Source organism: Rhinolophus ferrumequinum, chromosome 3 (genome assembly GCF_004115265.2).
Source record: "Rhinolophus ferrumequinum isolate MPI-CBG mRhiFer1 chromosome 3, mRhiFer1_v1.p, whole genome shotgun sequence".
Lineage (NCBI taxonomy): Eukaryota > Metazoa > Chordata > Mammalia > Chiroptera > Rhinolophidae > Rhinolophus > Rhinolophus ferrumequinum.
This window is the reverse complement of record NC_046286.1, coordinates 11430652-11449379: the sequence shown is the minus strand read 5'-3', so window position 1 is coordinate 11449379 and position 18728 is coordinate 11430652. Positions and strand designations below refer to the sequence as shown.

Here is an 18728-nt window from a genome sequence, read left to right as displayed (position 1 = left end):
TCTCTCCTGGACCACCTCATCTGCCCTCAGGTCCCCTCATGTCCCTCCCTCAGCGCCACATCCATCCCACCCAGGCCAGGAAAAGCAGCTCTGTGAGAGGGTGACAGCTTTGAAAATGGGGGTGGGGGAAAGCCTCCCTGCTGCCACTGAGCCACCCTCTGTCAGATGACAGGGGAAAGGCCAAGGCTACCCACAGCTTTCACTGCACAGACCCCTGGCCCTTCACAATCTCTGATATCCTCTCCCGGGAGGCTTACACAGACCCGGGTACGGGGGAGGGGGACAGGGACAGGGAGTCCTGCGCCCATCTTACAAATGAGCAAACCGAGGCCGGCGCAGGGCTCAGCAGGCCCGGCCCAGGTTCTCCTTGTGGCAGAGCCAGCTCTAGCCCAGCCCTTTGTCAGAGAAACAAGGGGCTTGTTCTCCCCTAGTTCTCCCCGTGCCGGCTGGCACTGCCTGGCCCGGTCACCTCCCCCCGAAAAGGGCCAACTGAAGTGAGATTGTTACTGAGGCGGAGGGATCACCAGAGCTCCTGCTGTGTGTGGGTGCAGCTGCAAGGGAAGACGGCTGGGCTGGGGTCCGAGCCTGTGGGGCTGTGGGGGCTGGTGTGTGAGGTGGGCAATGGGGGTCAAAGACAGACTGCCCCTCTGTAGGGGCACAGGAAAGGGGTGGCCCTGCTACAGGACAGAGATGGGGGCCGAAGCGGGTGTCTGCTCCTCTCTCCTGGGGAACTGTCCTGTGGGGAGCTGGGCGGAGACATCTGGAGCTGAGGCAGCCCCTGTACTAATTCCCTGCCTAGGGGGGGCAGAGTAGGGAGGAAAGAGGTGAGGGAGGGGCACTGAGTCCTCAGACCTCAGGATGGTGCCGTCCCACTTTGTGGGGAAGCAGCTGGGGTGGTAGACGGGGCCCTGGGCTTGGGCTCCATTCCTGGCCCTGGATCAACAGACGTGTAACCTGGGGCAAGCTCTTTCCCAGCTCTGCCTGGAGACGCAGTGATCTGTAGATACCCCAGCCCGCCAAGGTTTGGGCTGGGGAGCCAGACCCCTGGGATTGGGTCCCAGCCTCTCCCCGCCACCTCGAGATATTTAACTTCCCTGTGCCTCTGTTTTTCCTTGTTTGTAAAAGGAGAATCATCACCAAAATGACCTCCCGGGGCTGTTTGAGGTTAAAGTGCTCAAACAGGGCCCAGCACACGGTAATTGCTCCAAGAGAAGCAGATCATTGTTACTTCCACGATCCAGTGATTTTCACCGAATCCTTGCCAGTACCTTTCGCTAATGCTTAGTCTGATTGACAGAACATGTCAGCCTGTGCTGCGTTCCTCTGCCACCTGCAGAGGTCTGGGTCTCATTCTTAGGACCCTGGGGTGCAGCTCTGGCCTCTGGTAGGCATTGCAGCTGACCCTGCCGGTTGGTGCTTATTCATAACTCACCCACTCAGCCTACCAAATGCCACATGCTGTGCAAGACACACAATTTTTATTTAACGCTGTCACCAAGTTTCTGAAGTAGAAACTGTTTACAGAGGAGGAAACTGAGGCCCAGAGAGGTTAAGTGACTTGCCCAAGGGCACACAGCAAAGAAATGGCAGAGATGGGATTCAAGCCCACACCTGCCCGGTTTGATAGCATTTGCTCAACCACAAAGTCATGCTGCCTCTTGCAAAGTCCCTGAGATGGGACCCTCCCGCCACTGCCAGGACCTGTATGAAGTCTGGGCACCCCTAGGGGCCCTGCATCTTTCAGAGAGTTTCAGCCCATTCCAGCTGGGTGGGAGGGACCTTAGAAATCACCTGATCCAACTCTATCCTATTGTGATAGATAGCATGGGAGGATGGAGACTCAGAGAGGGGAAGGGATACGCCCAGGGTCACTTAGTGAGCTAGGGACAGCGTCGGCCCAGATACAGGATGCATTCTGTCCTGTCCCCTTCCAGACTAGGCCTGGAGGCCTTAGCCCCCGCCCCTCCCTCGCCCTCCCCCGTCCCATTGAGACCCATTGAAGATCAGGGCTGGTGTGCGCTGGTGGGAAGCCCTCTCTGGGCTCTGGGAGAACCGGGTGCCCCGAAGCGGGCCTGCCTGCACAGGGCGGTAATGGCCTGCAGGCTTGCCTTTCCTCACTGGACCGTACATTCCACAAGCTCAGGGACCACAGGTGGCTTGCTGCTGTATGGCCAGTGCCTGGTTCATAAATAGTAACCGTTGCTTACACACATTCATAGAGCATCTACCTGTCCCCAGGCCCTGGGCGAGAGGCCAAAGGGACAGCAGGGAACACAGCAGGCGAAATGCCTGCCCTTAGGGGAGTTTGCATTCCTGGTAAGAAAGAGACAGACAATGAAAGAGCTAAGCAAAAATGCGTATTTAAGATGTTGATAGGTGATATCGAGAAACCTAAAAGAAGGAAAGGGCATAGGGAGTCGGGGGAGCAGATAGGAATTTTGTAATTTGAAATACTGTGGTCACGGAAAGTCTCTGTAAGGTGACATTTGAGTCTTGGAGGGGATGAAGCAATGAGCCACAGTGGTATCCGGGGGGAGGGCATCCCAGGCAGAGGGAAGAGCCAGTGCAAAGGCCCTGCGGTGGGAGCATGCCCGCTGTGTTTGAGGGATCGGGTGCAACAGGGGAGAGTAGTAAGGGGCGGGGTCCGAAGGGTCCACAAGGTGGGCGCAGATCCTAGAGGCCCTTTTCTGGTAAGGACTCGGTGTTTACTCTGAGCCAAGTGGGAGCCTTGGAGTGTTCTGAGCAGAGGGAGGGACAGGCTCTGACTTAGGTGTTAATAGGATCCCTCTAATTGACTGAGTTGTGAGTAGAATGTTGTGGGGTAAGAAAAGGGAGAGGTGGAGCCTGAACATTAGGAGGCTCCTTCGGGAAGCTAGGTAAGGTCTGCAGCAGGCTGGGCTCACGTGGGTGAGAGCGACGTGGTGTCAGGCAAGCATCTATGAGACGTCAGAGCTGACAGGATCACCATGTGGCCAGAGAGAAAGAAAGGACTGAGGTTGACGCTGAGCATTTGGGGCCAACCAACCGCAGGGAGTGAAAAAGAGGGAGTCTCTACTTCTGGCCTGCGGACCAGGAAACTTGGATTCAAGTCTCAGCTCTGTCACCCACTTGCTCAGTGACCTCGGACAAATCCCATCCCCTCTCTGGGCCTCAGTGTCTTCTCCTGTACAATGGGTGCGACCCCCCCCACCGTGCTCTAAAGAGGACACATGCCTCACAGACCTGCCCTTGCCCCGTCCATAGGGAGCCAGTGCCAGCAGCCGCCATGGCATCACGCATCGGGCTGCGCATGCAGCTCATGCGGGAGCAGGCGCAGCAGGAGGAGCAGCGGGAGCGCATGCAGCAGCAGGCCGTCATGCATTACATGCAGCAGCAGCAGCAACAGCAGCAGCAGCAGCAGCAGCAGCAGCAGCTGGGGGGGCCGCCCACCCCGGCCATCAACACCCCCGTCCACTTCCAGTCTCCGCCACCTGTGCCTGGGGAGGTGCTGAAGGTAGGGCCTGCTCGGGCCTGTCCCCCCCCCCCGCCCCGCCCTGGCCCTAGGACGCCCTACAGCCCTTGCCTTCTCCCCCTCCCAGGTGCAGTCCTACCTGGAGAACCCCACCTCATACCACCTGCAGCAGTCCCGGGACCAGAAGGTGCGGGAGTACCTGTCCGAGACCTATGGGAACAAGTTTGCTGCCCACATCAGCCCTGCCCAGGGCTCCCCGAAGCCCCTGCCAGCCGCCTCCCCGGGGGTGCGGGCTGGACATGTGGTGTCCTCCTCAGCCGGCAACAGTGCGCCCAACAGCCCCATGGCCATGCTGCACATTGGCTCCAACCCCGAGAGGGAGGTGAGTCAGGGGTTGGCCAGTGGCTGCCATGCTCCTGCCACTCGTGGTCTACTGGTGGAGACACGGTGCTGTCCTCGGGGAGCCCCAGTCTGAGGGGACACACAGCCCTGCCCTCGGGGAGCCCCAGTCTGAGGGGACACACGGCCCTGCCCTCGGGGAGCCCCAGTCTGAGGGGAGACACAGCCCTGCCCTCGGGGAGCGCCAGTCTGAGGGGACACACAGCTCTGTCCTTGGGGAGCCCCAGTCTGAGGGGAGACACAGCCCTGCCCTCGGGGAGCCCCAGTCTGAGGGGAGACACAGCCCTGTCCTCAGGGAGCCCCCTGTCTGAGGGGGAGACACAGCTCTGTCCTCAGGGAGCCCCCTGTCTGAGGGGGAGACACAGCTCTATCCTCAGGGAGCCCCAGTCTGAGGGGACACACAGCCCTGTCCTCGGGGAGCCCCAGTCTGAGGGGAGACACAGCCCTGCCCACGGGGAGCGCCAGTCTGAGGGGACACACAGCTCTGTCCTTGGGGAGCCCCAGTCTGAGGGGGAGACACGGACCTGCCCTCGGGGCCCCCGTCTGAGGGGAGACACAGCCCTGCCCTCTGGGCCCCAGTCTCACAGGAGAAACATTGTACCTACTTTTGAAAGCTCTGCTAGGGAGAAACAGGAGGCACAAACAGGAAAGGCCAGCATAGCTAGAAAGCTGTGTCCAGACAGAAGGTATATAAAGCAATCTCCCTGGGCACCTGGGCTCCTTGGGAAAAGACCTGGCCTGGGTCTTGGGGCCTGTGGGGGAGCCCATTCTCCCACAGATGAGCGGGTTGAGTGAGGTGGGCTCCAAGGTGCCTTCAGGTGAGTGTCCCAGTGCCCCCTCCCACCCTCCCCTAGTGGGCTCTCCCCACATGGACTTTTCTCTTTCAGTTTGATGTCATTGACAACATCATGTGTCTGGACGATGTCCTGGGCTTCATCAATCCGGAATCTCAGATGCCCAATACGGTACTGCTGGCCGGGGGGGTGGGAGTGTCTGAGGGGGTGGGCAGAGGTCGGGCCTGGCTCTGCGTCTGGAGAGAACTAGAGACCTCAGCTGTAGAAACGAGAGTCACCTCTATCAAATCATGGATTGAGGGCCCAGGGCCCAGCAGAATTATGAATCCGGAGAGATGTGCCTCAGCCTGCATGTATGATGGGGCTTCAACAGGGAGATGTGGCTAGGCAGTCGCAGAAGGCGTCACGGGTGGGGGTGGGGGCAGGAGGCTTGGTGCTGGGCCTCAGCAGAGGGGAGGTGTGGAGAGCTGTCCTGGAGGGGAACAGCGTGGCCATAGGAAGGCCTAGAACTGGTGACTTCCTTTGGGATCTGGAGCTCTCCTCTTCTATGAAGCCTAGGCCTGTGTCCTTCATGCCATGGGGCAAGTGACATGCACTGGCTTTGTCCCCTTCCTCCAGCAGCCTCCTGGCCATATGAATGCTCTCTGGGCCTCCTGGGCAGAGGGGAGGTGGCAGGTGGGAAGGAGCCAGGCTTGGAATCAAGAGGCATGGCTTCTGGCTTTGGCTATGATCTTGGGAAGTCCCTTAACTATTCTGAGCCCCAGTTTTCTCAGCTGCAAAATGGGGATGATATTTTCTACCCAAAGATTATGGGAAGATTACATAAGGCAAGAGATTGGGGTGACAGGTATTCACATTGAGCAGGTGGAATTGCAGGTATCTCCACCCCCTTTTTGGACGTTCTGAACCTCATCTGTTCACTCCTGCCCCTTACCTGAGCTGGGCCCAGCTCATGCCACTCACGGGAAGTCCCCACTTCTTGCAGTAGGGAATCAAGAAGTCAATCCTCAGTCTCCACTGTACTGGTGACATTGCCCAGTGACTCGGCAGGGCCGGCCAGGGCCAGTTGGCATGGAAACTTACTGCCAGCAGGGGCATCAAAGGCTAGGAAGGGAGGGAGAGAGAGAGAGAGAGAGAGAGAGAAGGAGGGAGGGCAGAAGTGCCTGGTCCCTCTAGTGGTTTCTGTGTACCATGTGGGGTTCTGGGCCTGTGCTTTGCTCTGCGTGTTTCTGTGGCAGGAGCTGGGGAGATCTTTCCAGAGCTCAAATCTGTTCCTGTCAGCCCCCTGCTTACACCCCCACTGGCTGCCCATCACAAAATCCCAGGATGTTTGCCCCCGGCCCTCCAGGATCCAGCCTCACCTCCTGCCCAGCCCACGTCACGCTCTGCCCCTGCAGCTTGAGCTGCTGTGACTACCACACCTGTCTGCCCCCATTCTATGCTCTGCCACACCCTGCCCCCCTTCCCTCCAGTGACCTTCCTCACATCTCTGCTAGGACTCAAGTTCCACGCCCTCCAGGACACCTTCCAGAAACTCTGGAATAGATTAGGTGACCCTCCCCTGGACTGCCTAATGCCTAGGGCGTGAATCCTCTCCCACACTAGCCTCTGGCTGATGGTGGTCCCAGTGACTCTAGGCTGAACCTCTAAGGGCCTGCGTCTCAGTCAGCTCTGGACTCGGCAGACTTTCAGAGGCCCAGGGTGAATTCCAACATCCCTGATACTGGCTGCAGACCCCTTAAAGCTGAAACTGGGGCACCAGAGACACCAGTATACCTGGCAGTATAGCTGCTGCCAGGTGTCCCTGGGAATGGCTGTTCCTGGGACGATGGGACCTGGGGAAGGCCCCCTACGGAGAGGGGGCTGCTCACTGGGTCCCTCTCCCTACCTCACCCCACAGCTGCCTCTATCCAGCAGCCACCTGAATGTGTACAGTGGTGACCCCCAGGTCACAGCCTCTCTGGTGGGTGTCACCAGCAGCTCCTGCCCGGCTGACCTGACTCAGAAGCGCGAGCTTACAGGTACTATCTTCCTGCCTCTGTGTGCCCTGGCCCCCTCCTCCCCATGTCTCCTCTCCTCCCTCCCAGCTTCTCTCTCCTCTCCCTCCAGATGCTGAGAGCCGGGCTCTGGCCAAGGAGCGGCAGAAGAAGGACAATCACAACCTAAGTGAGTCCTCCGTGCCTCCGCCCTTCTCCCTGCCTCTCCTCAGCCCTTTCACCTGGGCCTGTGGAAAGCCATTCTGACCTGCACAGGTCGTAGGAAGCTCTCCCTACCCAAGGCCTTTGGCGTGACAGGGCCAGCTCGGACTGCCCTCTTCCAGAAGGGGTAGGAGAGGGGGTCCAGGGAAGAGATATTCATGAAATCCCCAGCTCTTCAGAGTGAATGCATTTATCAGATTGTTTTCTTTAGGGCACGGAGCCTGGGGACTTCTGGCAGTGGGGGGCGTCCTCCCGCAGGCAGCTTTGCCTGGATTGTCTGCTCTGGTCCCAACCCTCTCACACCGTAGAAATCCCATTCCGTTGGTCACCCAGTACTTCCCAGAAAGTCAAAGGCACCCCTCCATGGGCTGAGCCCTTCTCCCCTGCTGGGGTCCTCATGTCTCTAATTGCTCCCTCTGGAATTTTTTTACCTGTAGTTGAAAGGAGACGGAGGTTCAACATCAACGACCGCATCAAGGAGTTGGGAATGCTGATCCCCAAGGCCAACGACCTGTGAGCTGGATTTCTGGGGGAAAGATAGGGGTTGGGTATGGGCCAGAGCAACCAGCCCTGTGCTGGTGGCCAGGGGGAAGGGAGGGAAGAGAATCCCTTGATTACTACCTTCTAAGAGCTTATCATCTGTTCGGGAAAAGAAGATCCTTCCTTTACCCAAATCAGGAAATTCTAGACAGAAGAGCAGATATCTGGAAGTGAGGCTGGGTCAGGGGGTCTTCCTGGAGGAGGAGTCATGCTGGGAAAGTTTGATGTGGACATTGGACTGGTGCAGAGGTGGTCCAGGGGTCAGAGTAGTGAGAGCCAAGTGCAGGGGTGGGTTTTGGTGGCAGACATGGAAGGCCTGAGGAAGGAGGCTGCTTTGAATTGCTTGGTTCCATGAGATTCGTGAGGTGGGTGGTGGCAATGAAATCACCTGGGAGGGCGTGTTCTGTGCATATGGAGATCAGCCTTCTCCAAAGATAGGCGTTGGGTGGGTCTGGGGGTTGTGGGCAAAGTTGGGACAGGTGACACTGGCTTCTGAAACCAAGGCAGGGTTTTACTCCCACCCCCCGAGCACATGGCAAAGACTCAGCCATTCTGAGCACGCACTTCTGATTCTGCTGGCCTGCAGGGACGTACGCTGGAATAAGGGCACCATTCTCAAGGCCTCTGTGGATTACATCCGGAGGATGCAGAAGGACCTGCAGAAGTCCCGGGAGCTTGAGAACCACTCTCGGCGCCTGGAGATGACCAACAAGCAGCTCTGGCTCCGCATCCAGGTCTGTGCCCTGCACTCGGACTTCGTGGGTAGCTCTGACCCCTGACCCCTGGCCCGGCTCCTGACCCCAGGGGCCAGTGCTTACACTGAAGACACGGAAATCATGCCATGAGAAGGGAGGAGGTATCAGTCAGGTCAGGATGTTATAGTTTGGTAAAAAAACATCCCCGGCAACTTTAAGCCCCAAATGACAACTGGAGGTTCATTCTGGGAGACCTTCATGCTGGGGACTCGAGGTGATGATGGACGGGTACAGCTTAAAGCCATATGTTACTCTTAAGGTGACACTTGTCACTTCCACTTACATTTTTCTTTTTTAAGATTTTATTGGGGAAGTGGAACAGGACTTTATTGGGAAACACTGTGTATTTCCAGGACTTTATTGGGGAACGGTGTGTTTTTTTCCCAGGACTCATCAGCTCCGAGTCTAGTTGTTATCCTTTCAATCTTAGTTGAGGGGGGTGGTGGTGATGGGGGGGGCACAGCCCACCATCCCATGCGGGAGTCGAACCAGCAACCTTGTGGTTGAGAACACGTGCTCTTAACCAACTGAGCCATCCGTCCACCCCTTGGCGGCTCAGCTCAAGGTGCTGTGTTCAACCTTAGTTGCAGGGGGTGCAGCCCACCATCCCTTGCAGGAGTCGAACCGGCAACCTTGTTCTTGAGAACACGTGCTCTTAACCAACTGAGACATCCGGCCACCCGGGAGCTCAGCAGCAGCTCAGTGGCAGCTCATTGTCTTCAGTCTAGTTGTGGAGGGCACAGCTCACTGGCCCATGTGGGAATCGAACCGGCAACCCTGTTGGTCAGAGCTCACGCTCTAACCAACTGAGCTATCTGGCCGCCCCTCCACTTACATTTTCATGATCGATGCAAGTACATGTCTACACCTGAACTCAAGGGGGCAGGAAAATAAAAACCTACCCATGTGGGAGGCAGAGAGCTGGAACTACTTGGTGGCTAGTGCTAAGAATCACTATAGGGGGCAAACTAAAGAAGTAAGGCTTGGGAGAGTCACCACAGGTTCTAGTCCCGGCTCTGTGTTGAGGGCCTCTGTCCTCTTCGGACAAAGGGCGATTAGACTGAAGCTTTTACACTTTCCTATTTCTCTCTCGCTCCTGTTTTCTATTTCTCATAGTAGATACTGTAATTTACATTACAATCCAGCATACATAGCCACACTCGAAGTGAAGGATCAAAATTTCATCAAAGAACCCTCATCCTTAATAGATGCAATACATTCTGAGAATTTCTAGTCTAGTCTAGGCAAGTCTATTTCAATTAAAGAGAATAAAGAAGGAGCTGGTCAAGACACTACAGTGGTTTCACAACCCACTAATGAGTTGCGACTTGTAGTTTGATCAAACTACGAGATGCAAGAGCTACCCCATGCTGAGACATCTGCTGTGGTCTTGGGTGCCACAGGGGAGGGGCGACGGCTGCGGCAGGGGTCCGGGGGACAGCTCGTGCCTAGGTATGTGCCCTTAGCCCTCTCTGCCCCACCTGCAGGAGCTGGAGATGCAGGCTCGTGTGCACGGCCTGCCCACCTCGTCCCCATCGGGCATGAACATGGCGGAGCTGGCCCAGCAGGTGGTGAAGCAGGAGCTGCCCGGCAGCGAGGAGGGCCCGGGGGAGGCCCTGCTACTGGGGGCCGAGGTCCCTGACCCTGAGTCACTGCCGGCTCTGCCCCCCCAGGCCCTACCACCCCCACCAGCCCAGCCACCCCAGCCACCGTCCCCATTCCACCACCTGGACTTCAGCCACAACCTGAGCTTTGGGGGCGGGGGCGATGAAGGGCCCCCAAGCTACCCCGAAGCTCTGGGGCCAGAGCATGGCTCCCTGTTCCCCAACCTGTCCAAGAAGGACTTGGACCTCATGCTCCTGGACAACTCACTGCTGCCACTGGCCTCGGACCCCCTCTTCTCCACCATGTCGCCTGAGGCCTCCAAGGCCAGCAGCCGCAGGAGCAGCTTCAGCATGGAGGAGGGTGACGTGCTGTGACCTTGGCTGTACCCACGCTGGGGAATGGGGCGGGCCTGGGGGCTGGGAGGGCCAGGGCCACCACCCTCCCCCTCAGGCTGCACTTGTGTGTGAAGTAGCCACCTGCCCTGCCTCACTCCTCCCTGTTGGCCCCCTGTTTGGACTTAGTGCCCGCTTGGCAGCCTGTGGGGTCAGGAGAAGCTCCCCACCTGGCTCAGTACTCCCCAGGGGCAGCCCTCTTGATGGGGCTGGCTGGGAATAGGCCTTCAGCCTGGTTTCTGGGGGTGTGCTGGAGGTAAGAAGAGGTCCCGGGAGGGTCCTGTCTTCTGAGGCTGACCCCCACCCCCACCCCTGCCAATGAAGGAGAACACAATGGAGCAGGGGGTTCAGGAAGTTTCTTTCTGAGGCAGCGACTGGTCCAGGGGGTGCCCAGGACTGCCTTTCTGGGACTCAGATGGCAACAAGCCTGTCCTCCAGCCTGGCTGCCTCCCTCACACAGGTGGGACACCCCCACCCCCCTTTGGTGCTAACAGCTCTCCACCAGGTGGTGTGAGGGCGGGGGTGGCCAGCAGAGGGGGCGCTGGGTTCAGGTTCGAGTGTGGGGTCACTGCTGGAAAAGCAGCTCCCCTCCAGGCTCCCCACTTTGTGCCTTTAGTAAACACTGTGCTTTGTACCTGCTTGTCCTGTCTCTTTGGAGTGGGTGAGGGGCTGACAGAGAACAGGGGAGGAGTCAACACAGTGGGTTCCTTTCTGGATTCAGAGTTCGGATGTCCCCCGTGGGGGTGAGGGTAGGGAGATGCCGAGAGGAGGGAACGAGCTCATCACCTGGTTCCCCCCAGCTCCCCAGCCCTGCCTTGTGGAAAGTTGGCCCTGTAGCTAACCTTGCAGTGGGGATTGGGTGCTGATGGGGGCGTCGTCCCCCGGAACCACAAGATGGCGCTGCAGTCTCGCTGGTCTCACACCTGCCGCTGTGGCCTGAGCCGGCTGGGCAGGACCATGTGAGGAATCCGGTTGCTCGGGAACCAAGCCGGCTGTTCTTAGCTGTTGTTTCTGGACACCCTCGGCCCATGCTACTCCTGGCCGGGGTGGGAGGCATGTTTCTCCTGTACCCCACCCCACTTCTAGTGGTGACCTCTCCAGATTCTTCCTCCTCCCCTAGGTGGGCTGAGACCTGGCTTGAAAAGCAGGCAAGGCCAGCCTCTCTGCTCTCTTAGTGTCTCTAGCTGGACAGGCTTCCTTGCACCCGAGGGGCAGTGTCCTTCTGTGAGTTTGGGGACGAGCACCCATGTGAACTGGTTTGGGAGGAGGCAGGAGCACAGGACCTGGATGGAGCCAAGGATACGGCTTCTGCTCCCTGCTCCAGCCAGACAGTGAGGCATAGCCTTTGCTCTCTCGGGCTTCAGTTCCCCCACTCCACAACAGTTCCCGGGGGCCTCTGCTCCAACATCTTGGGACTGTCTGACCCCACCCAGGATGGGGAAATGGGCATGGAACAGCGACGGGCGGAGTGGCAGCTTCCTGAACCCCAGCTGTCTGGGAGGAGAGGGAGAGGGCTTTTGGGGGCTTTGCCTAGTTCTCCCTCGACCACTCAGTATCTTCAGGCAGAGACGAAAATTGATTGCCCCTCCCGGGGCCCTGAGAGGCCAACGGAGCCTAATTTTAAAAATGAAAAAATCCCAGGATGAAAATGGCTAAGAGGACAATTTCTTCTGTGCAGAACGGAGATCAAATCAACGTTGGAGCAATTAATGTGTGAGGGGAGAGAAGGAAAGGGGGCCGGCACCTGGGTGCTAATGGCGCTGGGCTGGTGGAGGCTGCAGGATTAATCTCAAGGTCAGATGGAGCAGTGGATGACCTTGTGGAGTTTGAGCCAGCCAGGGTACTGGCACCTCCTTCCAGTTCCCTGTTCCCTAACCTGTCGGTGACCTGCCTACGCCTAGGAGCCCCCCTTAGTCCCTTCTGGGACAAGCCCTGTCTAGGGTCCAGGCGTGGGCTGCATTGGCCTGGGAGGGGGTGGGGGTAGGGTCTGGGAACTCCCAAGGCTGGTCCTTCAGGTCAGTCCTTCAAGTGACTGAGAACTCTCTCCTTGTTCTTCATCCTTGTTCTTCATCCTGAGGATTCACTCAGTGGAGTGGAAAGCTGCCTGTCACCTTTTTTTAAAAAATAAATTTTACTGGGGAATAGTGTTTTCCTCCAGAGCCCATCAGCTCCAAGTCATTGTCCTTCAGTCTAGTTGTGGGGGGCACAGCTCACCTCGAAGTCCAGTCTCCATTTTCAGTCTTTAGTTGCAGGAGGCACAGCCCACCATCCCATGCGGGAATTGAACCGGCAACCTTGTTGTTAAGAGCTGCTGCTCTAACCAACTGAGCCACCCGGCAGCCCCTCCAGAAGCTCAGCGGCAGCTCGTTGTCTTCAATTTAGTTGTGGAGGGCGCAGCTCACTGGCCCATGTGGGAATAGAACCGGCAACCCTGTTGTTCAGAGCTCGCGCTCTAACCAACTGAGCCATTCGGCTGCCCCTGCCGGTCAGCTTCTTCATGCAGCCCCTCAAGACCACCATATCACTCCCATCCACCTGCCTGCTGGGTTTCTTGGGAAGCAGGGTCTGGATGGCTCACTGGGCAGGACTGAGGGTGTGAGTGGGGTTCTTCCCACAAGAGGGCGCTGAAAGGTCAGGAGGTTGGCAGTCAGGAGGACAAGTGGTTGGGGGTGGAGGCTGGGGAGGAGTCTCAGCTTCATTGTACATCCCGAACTGCTGGTTGAGGAACCTGCAGTCCTACTGGTCTGATGAAGGCAGGCACAGGTGCTACCTGCAGCATTTCAACAAGCAGCCAGAAAGTGTTGGTGTATCTGAGACCGGCCTGCATGAACCCTAGTTTGTGACTGGAAAGGAGTCCGGTCAACAGCTTCCTGACTGGTGGTTATGAACACCTCTGATTAAATAGGAAGGGGATGCGTTCTTCATCCATACTCTTTATTTGGTAGACAACACCTTTCCAGACTTCAGGTCCACTAAGGGGCAATTCTTTTTAAGAAGATAGAGTGGGAAACTGGGCAGGTATGAAAGCAGAGATGGACCTGTCCAACCCCCTCATTTCCCCGAGGAAACCCCCAAGGCCTTGAGAATAAACAAAAGTCTGAAAGGGTGTGAAGTCTGGAAAAGAGGGTGCGAGCTAGGCAGGGGGAGGACGAGCAGCAGTAGCCCCCTTCGGGTCCATGTGGGACCCCAAAGCGGGAGCCGTGGTTCTGGGCATGAGGATCCCGCCATCCTCAGTTCCCCTCCCTGTGTGTCTGTCTTCCCCGACCAGCTACCAGCTGCTCACTTCCTTGTATCCAGAGGGTATATGGGATCCAAGGCCCACAGAGTAAGGCAGAGGCGTTCACTGGTGTGTACACACAGGGAGGTGCCTCTCTACCCCTGCCCTGCACGGGCCATTTCCCCTTCTGGTCTTCAGACGGACGGCCAGCAGTGGACTGAGGGTCCTGCTGAGGCCAGGCCGGGGGTGGCACTGGCTCTCTGTTCCTTAGAACCTACCTCCTCAGTGTTAGGAAGTCCTGGACATCCAACCTGGACCGCCAAGGCCCGCTCCAGGCCTTTGGACATCTGTAGGACAGGGTTGTCTGGCAAGCCGGAACTGGAGTGAATCCTGGGAGGGGAGAATGTCCTCCTTGGAATTTCACAAGTTTCCATTACCCACTCTTCCTTTAAATCAGAGATGCTTCCTTTACTGTTTGGAACCATTGACTTGGATGAGAGTCTGATACACGTTACGAATCTTTTTCCCTCCATCCCCATGCAGCCTCCTAGAAACGAACCCTCATATTTAACACTCTTGCTCCCAATCCATGCCCCCTTCCCCTCCTGTGCCCTCCAAGCCACCTGGCATGTCAGCTGGAGCAGCTAGAAAGAGCCCCTTCAATTCTCCTCCTGTCCCTCACCCCCGGGGACCCCCACCTCTTAGGGTCCAGCCCCCATCCCCCTCTCAGGCTCCTCCAGTCTCATCTTTTTTCTTTGCTCTCTCTTTTCCGAGGGGGGCAGTGGAATTTATACAATATTTAAGCAGCCAGAGCCGAGTCCGGGAAGATATTATTAATGTAAAAGGGACGGGCTGCAAATGCTTTTGGACCTGGTTACAATTAGAGGGTGATTTTTCTAAAGGTCAATGAATTCAGATAATATCCACAGGGGGGAGAGAAATTTAATACCTTTTTAGTGAATTAATTAATTATAATATTATATCGGCTTGGGGTTCTTTTCCAGAGTGATTAAGAGAGCGATCTGTCTTCTGTGAGGCTGGGGAGTGGCGCCTGCCGCCAGCGAGGACCCTGTCTCGGGGCTCAGGGTGGGGGCCCTTCCCTCTCTTCTCACCCCAGTGGTGGCTCAGGAACTGGGGGGTGTCAGCGGCAGTAGAGGCAGGCAGGACTTAGTCTGGACGAGGGCGGGTACAGTGATTGGCAGTGCCCTTTCCCCTTGGCTGGTGCCCCAGGCCCAGCCCTCCTCCTGCTGCCTTGTCCCTGAGCCGCACGCCATGGCCTGAAGAGCTGAGGCATGGCATATGGCCTCCTGCTTTACACTTGGAGAAACCGAGGCCCACGGGACACTGTGAGTTAAGACAGACTGGTTTGGCAGCACTGGCTGGAAATAACGAGAAGGCTCCCCCCACCTCCCAGACCAGGACTTCTGGAAAGTCTTCTCCACTGGCCTGAGAAGGAGGCTCTTTCAGGGCTCTGCTTGTAAAAAGAAAATGCCCCAGCAATGCTGGTAAGTCCAGTTGCTACAAGGCCTGGTGGGGAATCACTGAGATTTCTGTCCCTGGAGGGACCTGAAGGTGCCTGGGGAGAGGTACGTTTCACCTCCGTGGTTATTCATTCAGTATTCAATCATTCATTCATTCAACAAACATTTGTGGCATAACCATTCCTGTGCCATGTGGGCAGACTGAAATAGGCTTTCTCGAAGCCCCACCCACCTCATCTTGAGCCCCAGCTGCTCCTCTGAACAATGGGGGTGGGCTGGGGAGACCTGGTGATCCCTTTCCACCCGGACAACAGTCCTTGCCTCCACCTGAGGGCAGGAGGATGGCTGGGAGGTAGTGTTCATTCATTTGCTCAGCAAACCCTGAGCACCCACTTTCAGCCGTCCCCATGCTGGTTGCAGGGCATGTTTGGGTGGATACGGGACACCCCCTGCTCTCTAGGAGCCAGTCCTCGGGACAGGTGGGGGCAGGGAGACACATACACGAATAGCAATGAGGATTCAGCAAGGAGTTTAAATAAAGGGAGAGGCGATATTAAGCTGAGTTGTGAGGACGGACTGCCGAGGAGAGGGAGAGGGCATCCCAGGCACAGAGCGTATGAAGGCCTGATGAACAGGGGTGCCTGCGGAGGAGCGGGCCGGTGGGACTCTCCATAGATGACACTGGGCGGGCCCAGGCATGTGGACTGGAAGACTATTCCACGGAGGACACAGGTTCCGAGTCCAGGAAGGCAGGAAGCAGCAAAGCCAAACAGGCCTGTGTTTAAATGTGGGCTCTACCATGGCTTGCTGTGTGACAGGGGAAACTCTGTGCCTCAGTTTCCCTCCTGTATTAGGGGATTTCGATGTCTACCTCCCAGTGTTGTTGTGAGAAGTAAAGGACTAACTGAAGGGAAGGGCAAGGCACAGCATCTCACTCAAGATATGGCTCCAGCCTTCATAGCTTCCAGATGGCCCTCGAGGGGTTGGGTGGATCAGGAACCTACCCCTGGCTGTGTCCTCAATTCCTTTTTCCTCCCAAGAGGGTACCAACAGAAGCCCTACCCTGGGGACATTTTTGGGGCTGCGGGAGATCAGCGGTTTTCTCCCTTGCTCAGCTCCTTCTCTTCCCTTCCTGCCTCTGTCCCTCTTCTCTCTCTCTGCCCCGCTCAGCCTCGGCTGCCCCCAGCCCCTCCCCCATCCTCTCATCCCTTTGCATGCGCGGCAGCCGGGGAGGGCCTTCCCATTGTACTATCTTTGGGCCCTAAATTAAAATTGATGACATCTTGAAATGAGCAGTGAGGGTAATTTTGCTTCTGAGCCGGGATGCTAATGAGTCCCCTTAATGGTGCGAACGCTGAGCTGACGGGTCGTGTGTCACACGCAGCGGCGAGGGGGGTAATGGCCACGGTAAGTGCCGGTAATTACACCCTGTCTTGCTGTATTTTGGCAGGCCTACTGGGAGAGTGGGGGCTCAGTCACTGCCAGCGGGGGTGACCCCACCCACCGTGGGCCTGACAGCCAGAGATACCCCTTTTGGCTTAGCCAGGCCCCTCAACTGCAAGCCTACCTAGAATGAGGGGCACACACCCCCAGTCTGCACAGGGCAGTTAGATACACGCATGCTTACCCATCATGCTCCCCACACACACACTACACACCCTGTGAAGACACACAGCTTCACGTACACACCCTCACGGCTCACACACTTTTGTGCACACAAACACCTTCTCAAATAGGGTGCGAGCACTGAATGCCTACTGTGCTTCAGTCTGATATCTCTAATCCTTCCCACTCTTCTGAGATAGGTATCACTATTCTCATTTTATCATGCAAAATCTAAGCCTTGGGAGATGAAGCAATTCGTCCAAGACCACACAGCTTGGCAGTGGCAGAGGCAGGAGCGGAATTCAGGTCTGTCTTACTTTGCAATCTTTGTACGCCTTTCCTCTTATGTATATTCGCATATATATATATATATATATATACACCTCTCAATGTACAAACACACATGCATGCCTGTGCATGCATGTATATTTATCACACACAGGTCACACATATCCTCTGTGCACCCAAATACATATACCGGCGCACTGTGCAAATATTCACCTAGGCACTGTTGACACATATAGGCATGGTGTGCTTAGCATGGACACACAGATATACGCATGTGCATACATGCTCAGATCACACAATGTTCACACTCCATGCACACACAGTGCACTAGCAGCTCCAGGCTCCAACACTGTGGTCTCTTAAAAAGGAGAATAAGTCCTGCTCCACTTCCCTTGCTCGTATTTAACTGTTGTTAAGGCAGAATGACAGCCACAGAAAAGCAATGTGATGTACCCTCCTGTAATCCTCTGCAGAAATACACACTGGGTACACACACACAGACCTTGTACACATGGGCACACACTCTGACCATGTGATACCTGAGCTCTTCGTGCACGCAACATGCAGCCTTTAGACACATCTCTGCACGCACTCTCTACATATGCAACGAACCTGCACACAAAGCCCTGGTGTAGCATCCATGTGTACATACCACTGAAACTGGAAACGCCACAAAGCTCATGGGTACTTGTCATGTGCATGTCTTCCCACCCCCCAGATGTTTATGAACCTATGATTACAATAGAAGATAAAAGCATGGACTATGGAGTTAGACTATCTGGGTTCTTGGCCTAGGATCATCGCTTTACTTGCTGTGTGACCTTGGGCAAATTACTTAACCTCTCTGTGTCTCATTGTCCTCCTGGGTAAAATGGAGATTGTAATAGTGTACCTACTTCATAGGGATGCTGTGAGGGTTAATTGAGTTCACAGATGTAAAGCAGTTAGTGTCTGGCACATGGTAAGCCCCAGTAAACATGGAGGGGCTTTGTCACAGACAAAGGATGTGACAAAGGATGCACGTCAGGATATGACAAGCCCCGAGGAGTGAGCAGTGGAAGGCAAAGGAAGGAGTGCCCACCTCAGGCTTAGGTGGTCTGGGAGGGCTTCCTGGAGGAAGAGGGATTTGGGTTAGGCCTTGAGAAGAACTGTAGTCATGGTTTATTGAGCACCTACTCTGTGCTGGGCCCTGCTCGAAACAGTTTGTGTGAATGAGCCCTCTGAGTCCTCTGTGACCCCCAGGAGGTGAGTCCTATCATGCCCACACTATGGATGAGGAGAAAAAGGTTCAGAGAAACTTCGTAAGTTGTCCAAGGACAGGAAGGGTTTAGATAAGAGGAGAAGAGGGCATGGGAATTCCAGGTGGGAAAGCAGCATGTGTCAGGAATAGAGCAACAGATGGGAAGACACCCCCAGAGGGCTTTGCTTGATACACTGTAACTGTTTCCAGATAATGAGAAGGGGGTGAGCATCTGGAGGGGCGTTCTGACCTAATTGCTGTGTCTCTTTCAAGGACACCAGGGACCTGGGGCGTGTTTGGGGGCAGGGGTGGGGGCGGGGGTGGGGGCGGGGGTGGGGCGGCACAGCCCATAGCATGCTGGAGCAGGGGTGGGAACTAGCCATCCACCCTCCCCTTCTTCTTCCACCAAGGGCCCAGCTAGGGAAGGGATGGGTCATCCTGACCATCTTGGCCCTGGAGACGAGCACAGGCCTGGCTCTTTGGAAAAGGACCAGAAGAGAACTCAGGACAGCAAGAAGCTGTGGGAGGAGATGGTGAGGGTGGAGAGCAAATTTCTAAGGCCAGCATAGCAGCACCCCAAGGGCTGCTTCCCCGGGGCCCCTCCACAAGGAATAAGCCAGTCATCAGGGCGCCCGAGGTTCTCCACAAACAGGCCATCGCGTCCTTTTTGGCCTTATGTCCATTAAACCGTCCCAGGGCGCGACAAGCTGATTCGCTCACCATTCTTGAAAACATCACAGATGTGTTTTTCCCTCAGTGTTTG

The 18728-nt window shown here is 56.3% G+C and overlaps 1 protein-coding gene across 6 annotated transcripts in view; it reads left to right on the top strand.

Annotated features, from left to right (window-relative positions):
- Positions 1 to 10768, top strand: part of TFEB (transcription factor EB) — a 46977-nt gene extending 36209 nt beyond the window's left edge. For all 6 annotated transcript variants that reach the window (XM_033102917.1, XM_033102921.1, XM_033102918.1 and 3 more), the window contains 8 exons: positions 3244 to 3493; positions 3579 to 3833; positions 4738 to 4815; positions 6545 to 6665; positions 6754 to 6810; positions 7280 to 7355; positions 7969 to 8116; positions 9625 to 10768. In XM_033102917.1, coding sequence (XP_032958808.1) covers positions 3266 to 3493; positions 3579 to 3833; positions 4738 to 4815; positions 6545 to 6665; positions 6754 to 6810; positions 7280 to 7355; positions 7969 to 8116; positions 9625 to 10116 — 1455 coding nt within the window. In that variant the 5' untranslated portion in view covers positions 3244 to 3265 and the 3' untranslated portion in view covers positions 10117 to 10768. The remainder of the gene's footprint in view (positions 1 to 3243; positions 3494 to 3578; positions 3834 to 4737; positions 4816 to 6544; positions 6666 to 6753; positions 6811 to 7279; positions 7356 to 7968; positions 8117 to 9624) is intronic.
- The last annotated feature ends 7960 nt before the right edge of the window (positions 10769 to 18728 follow it).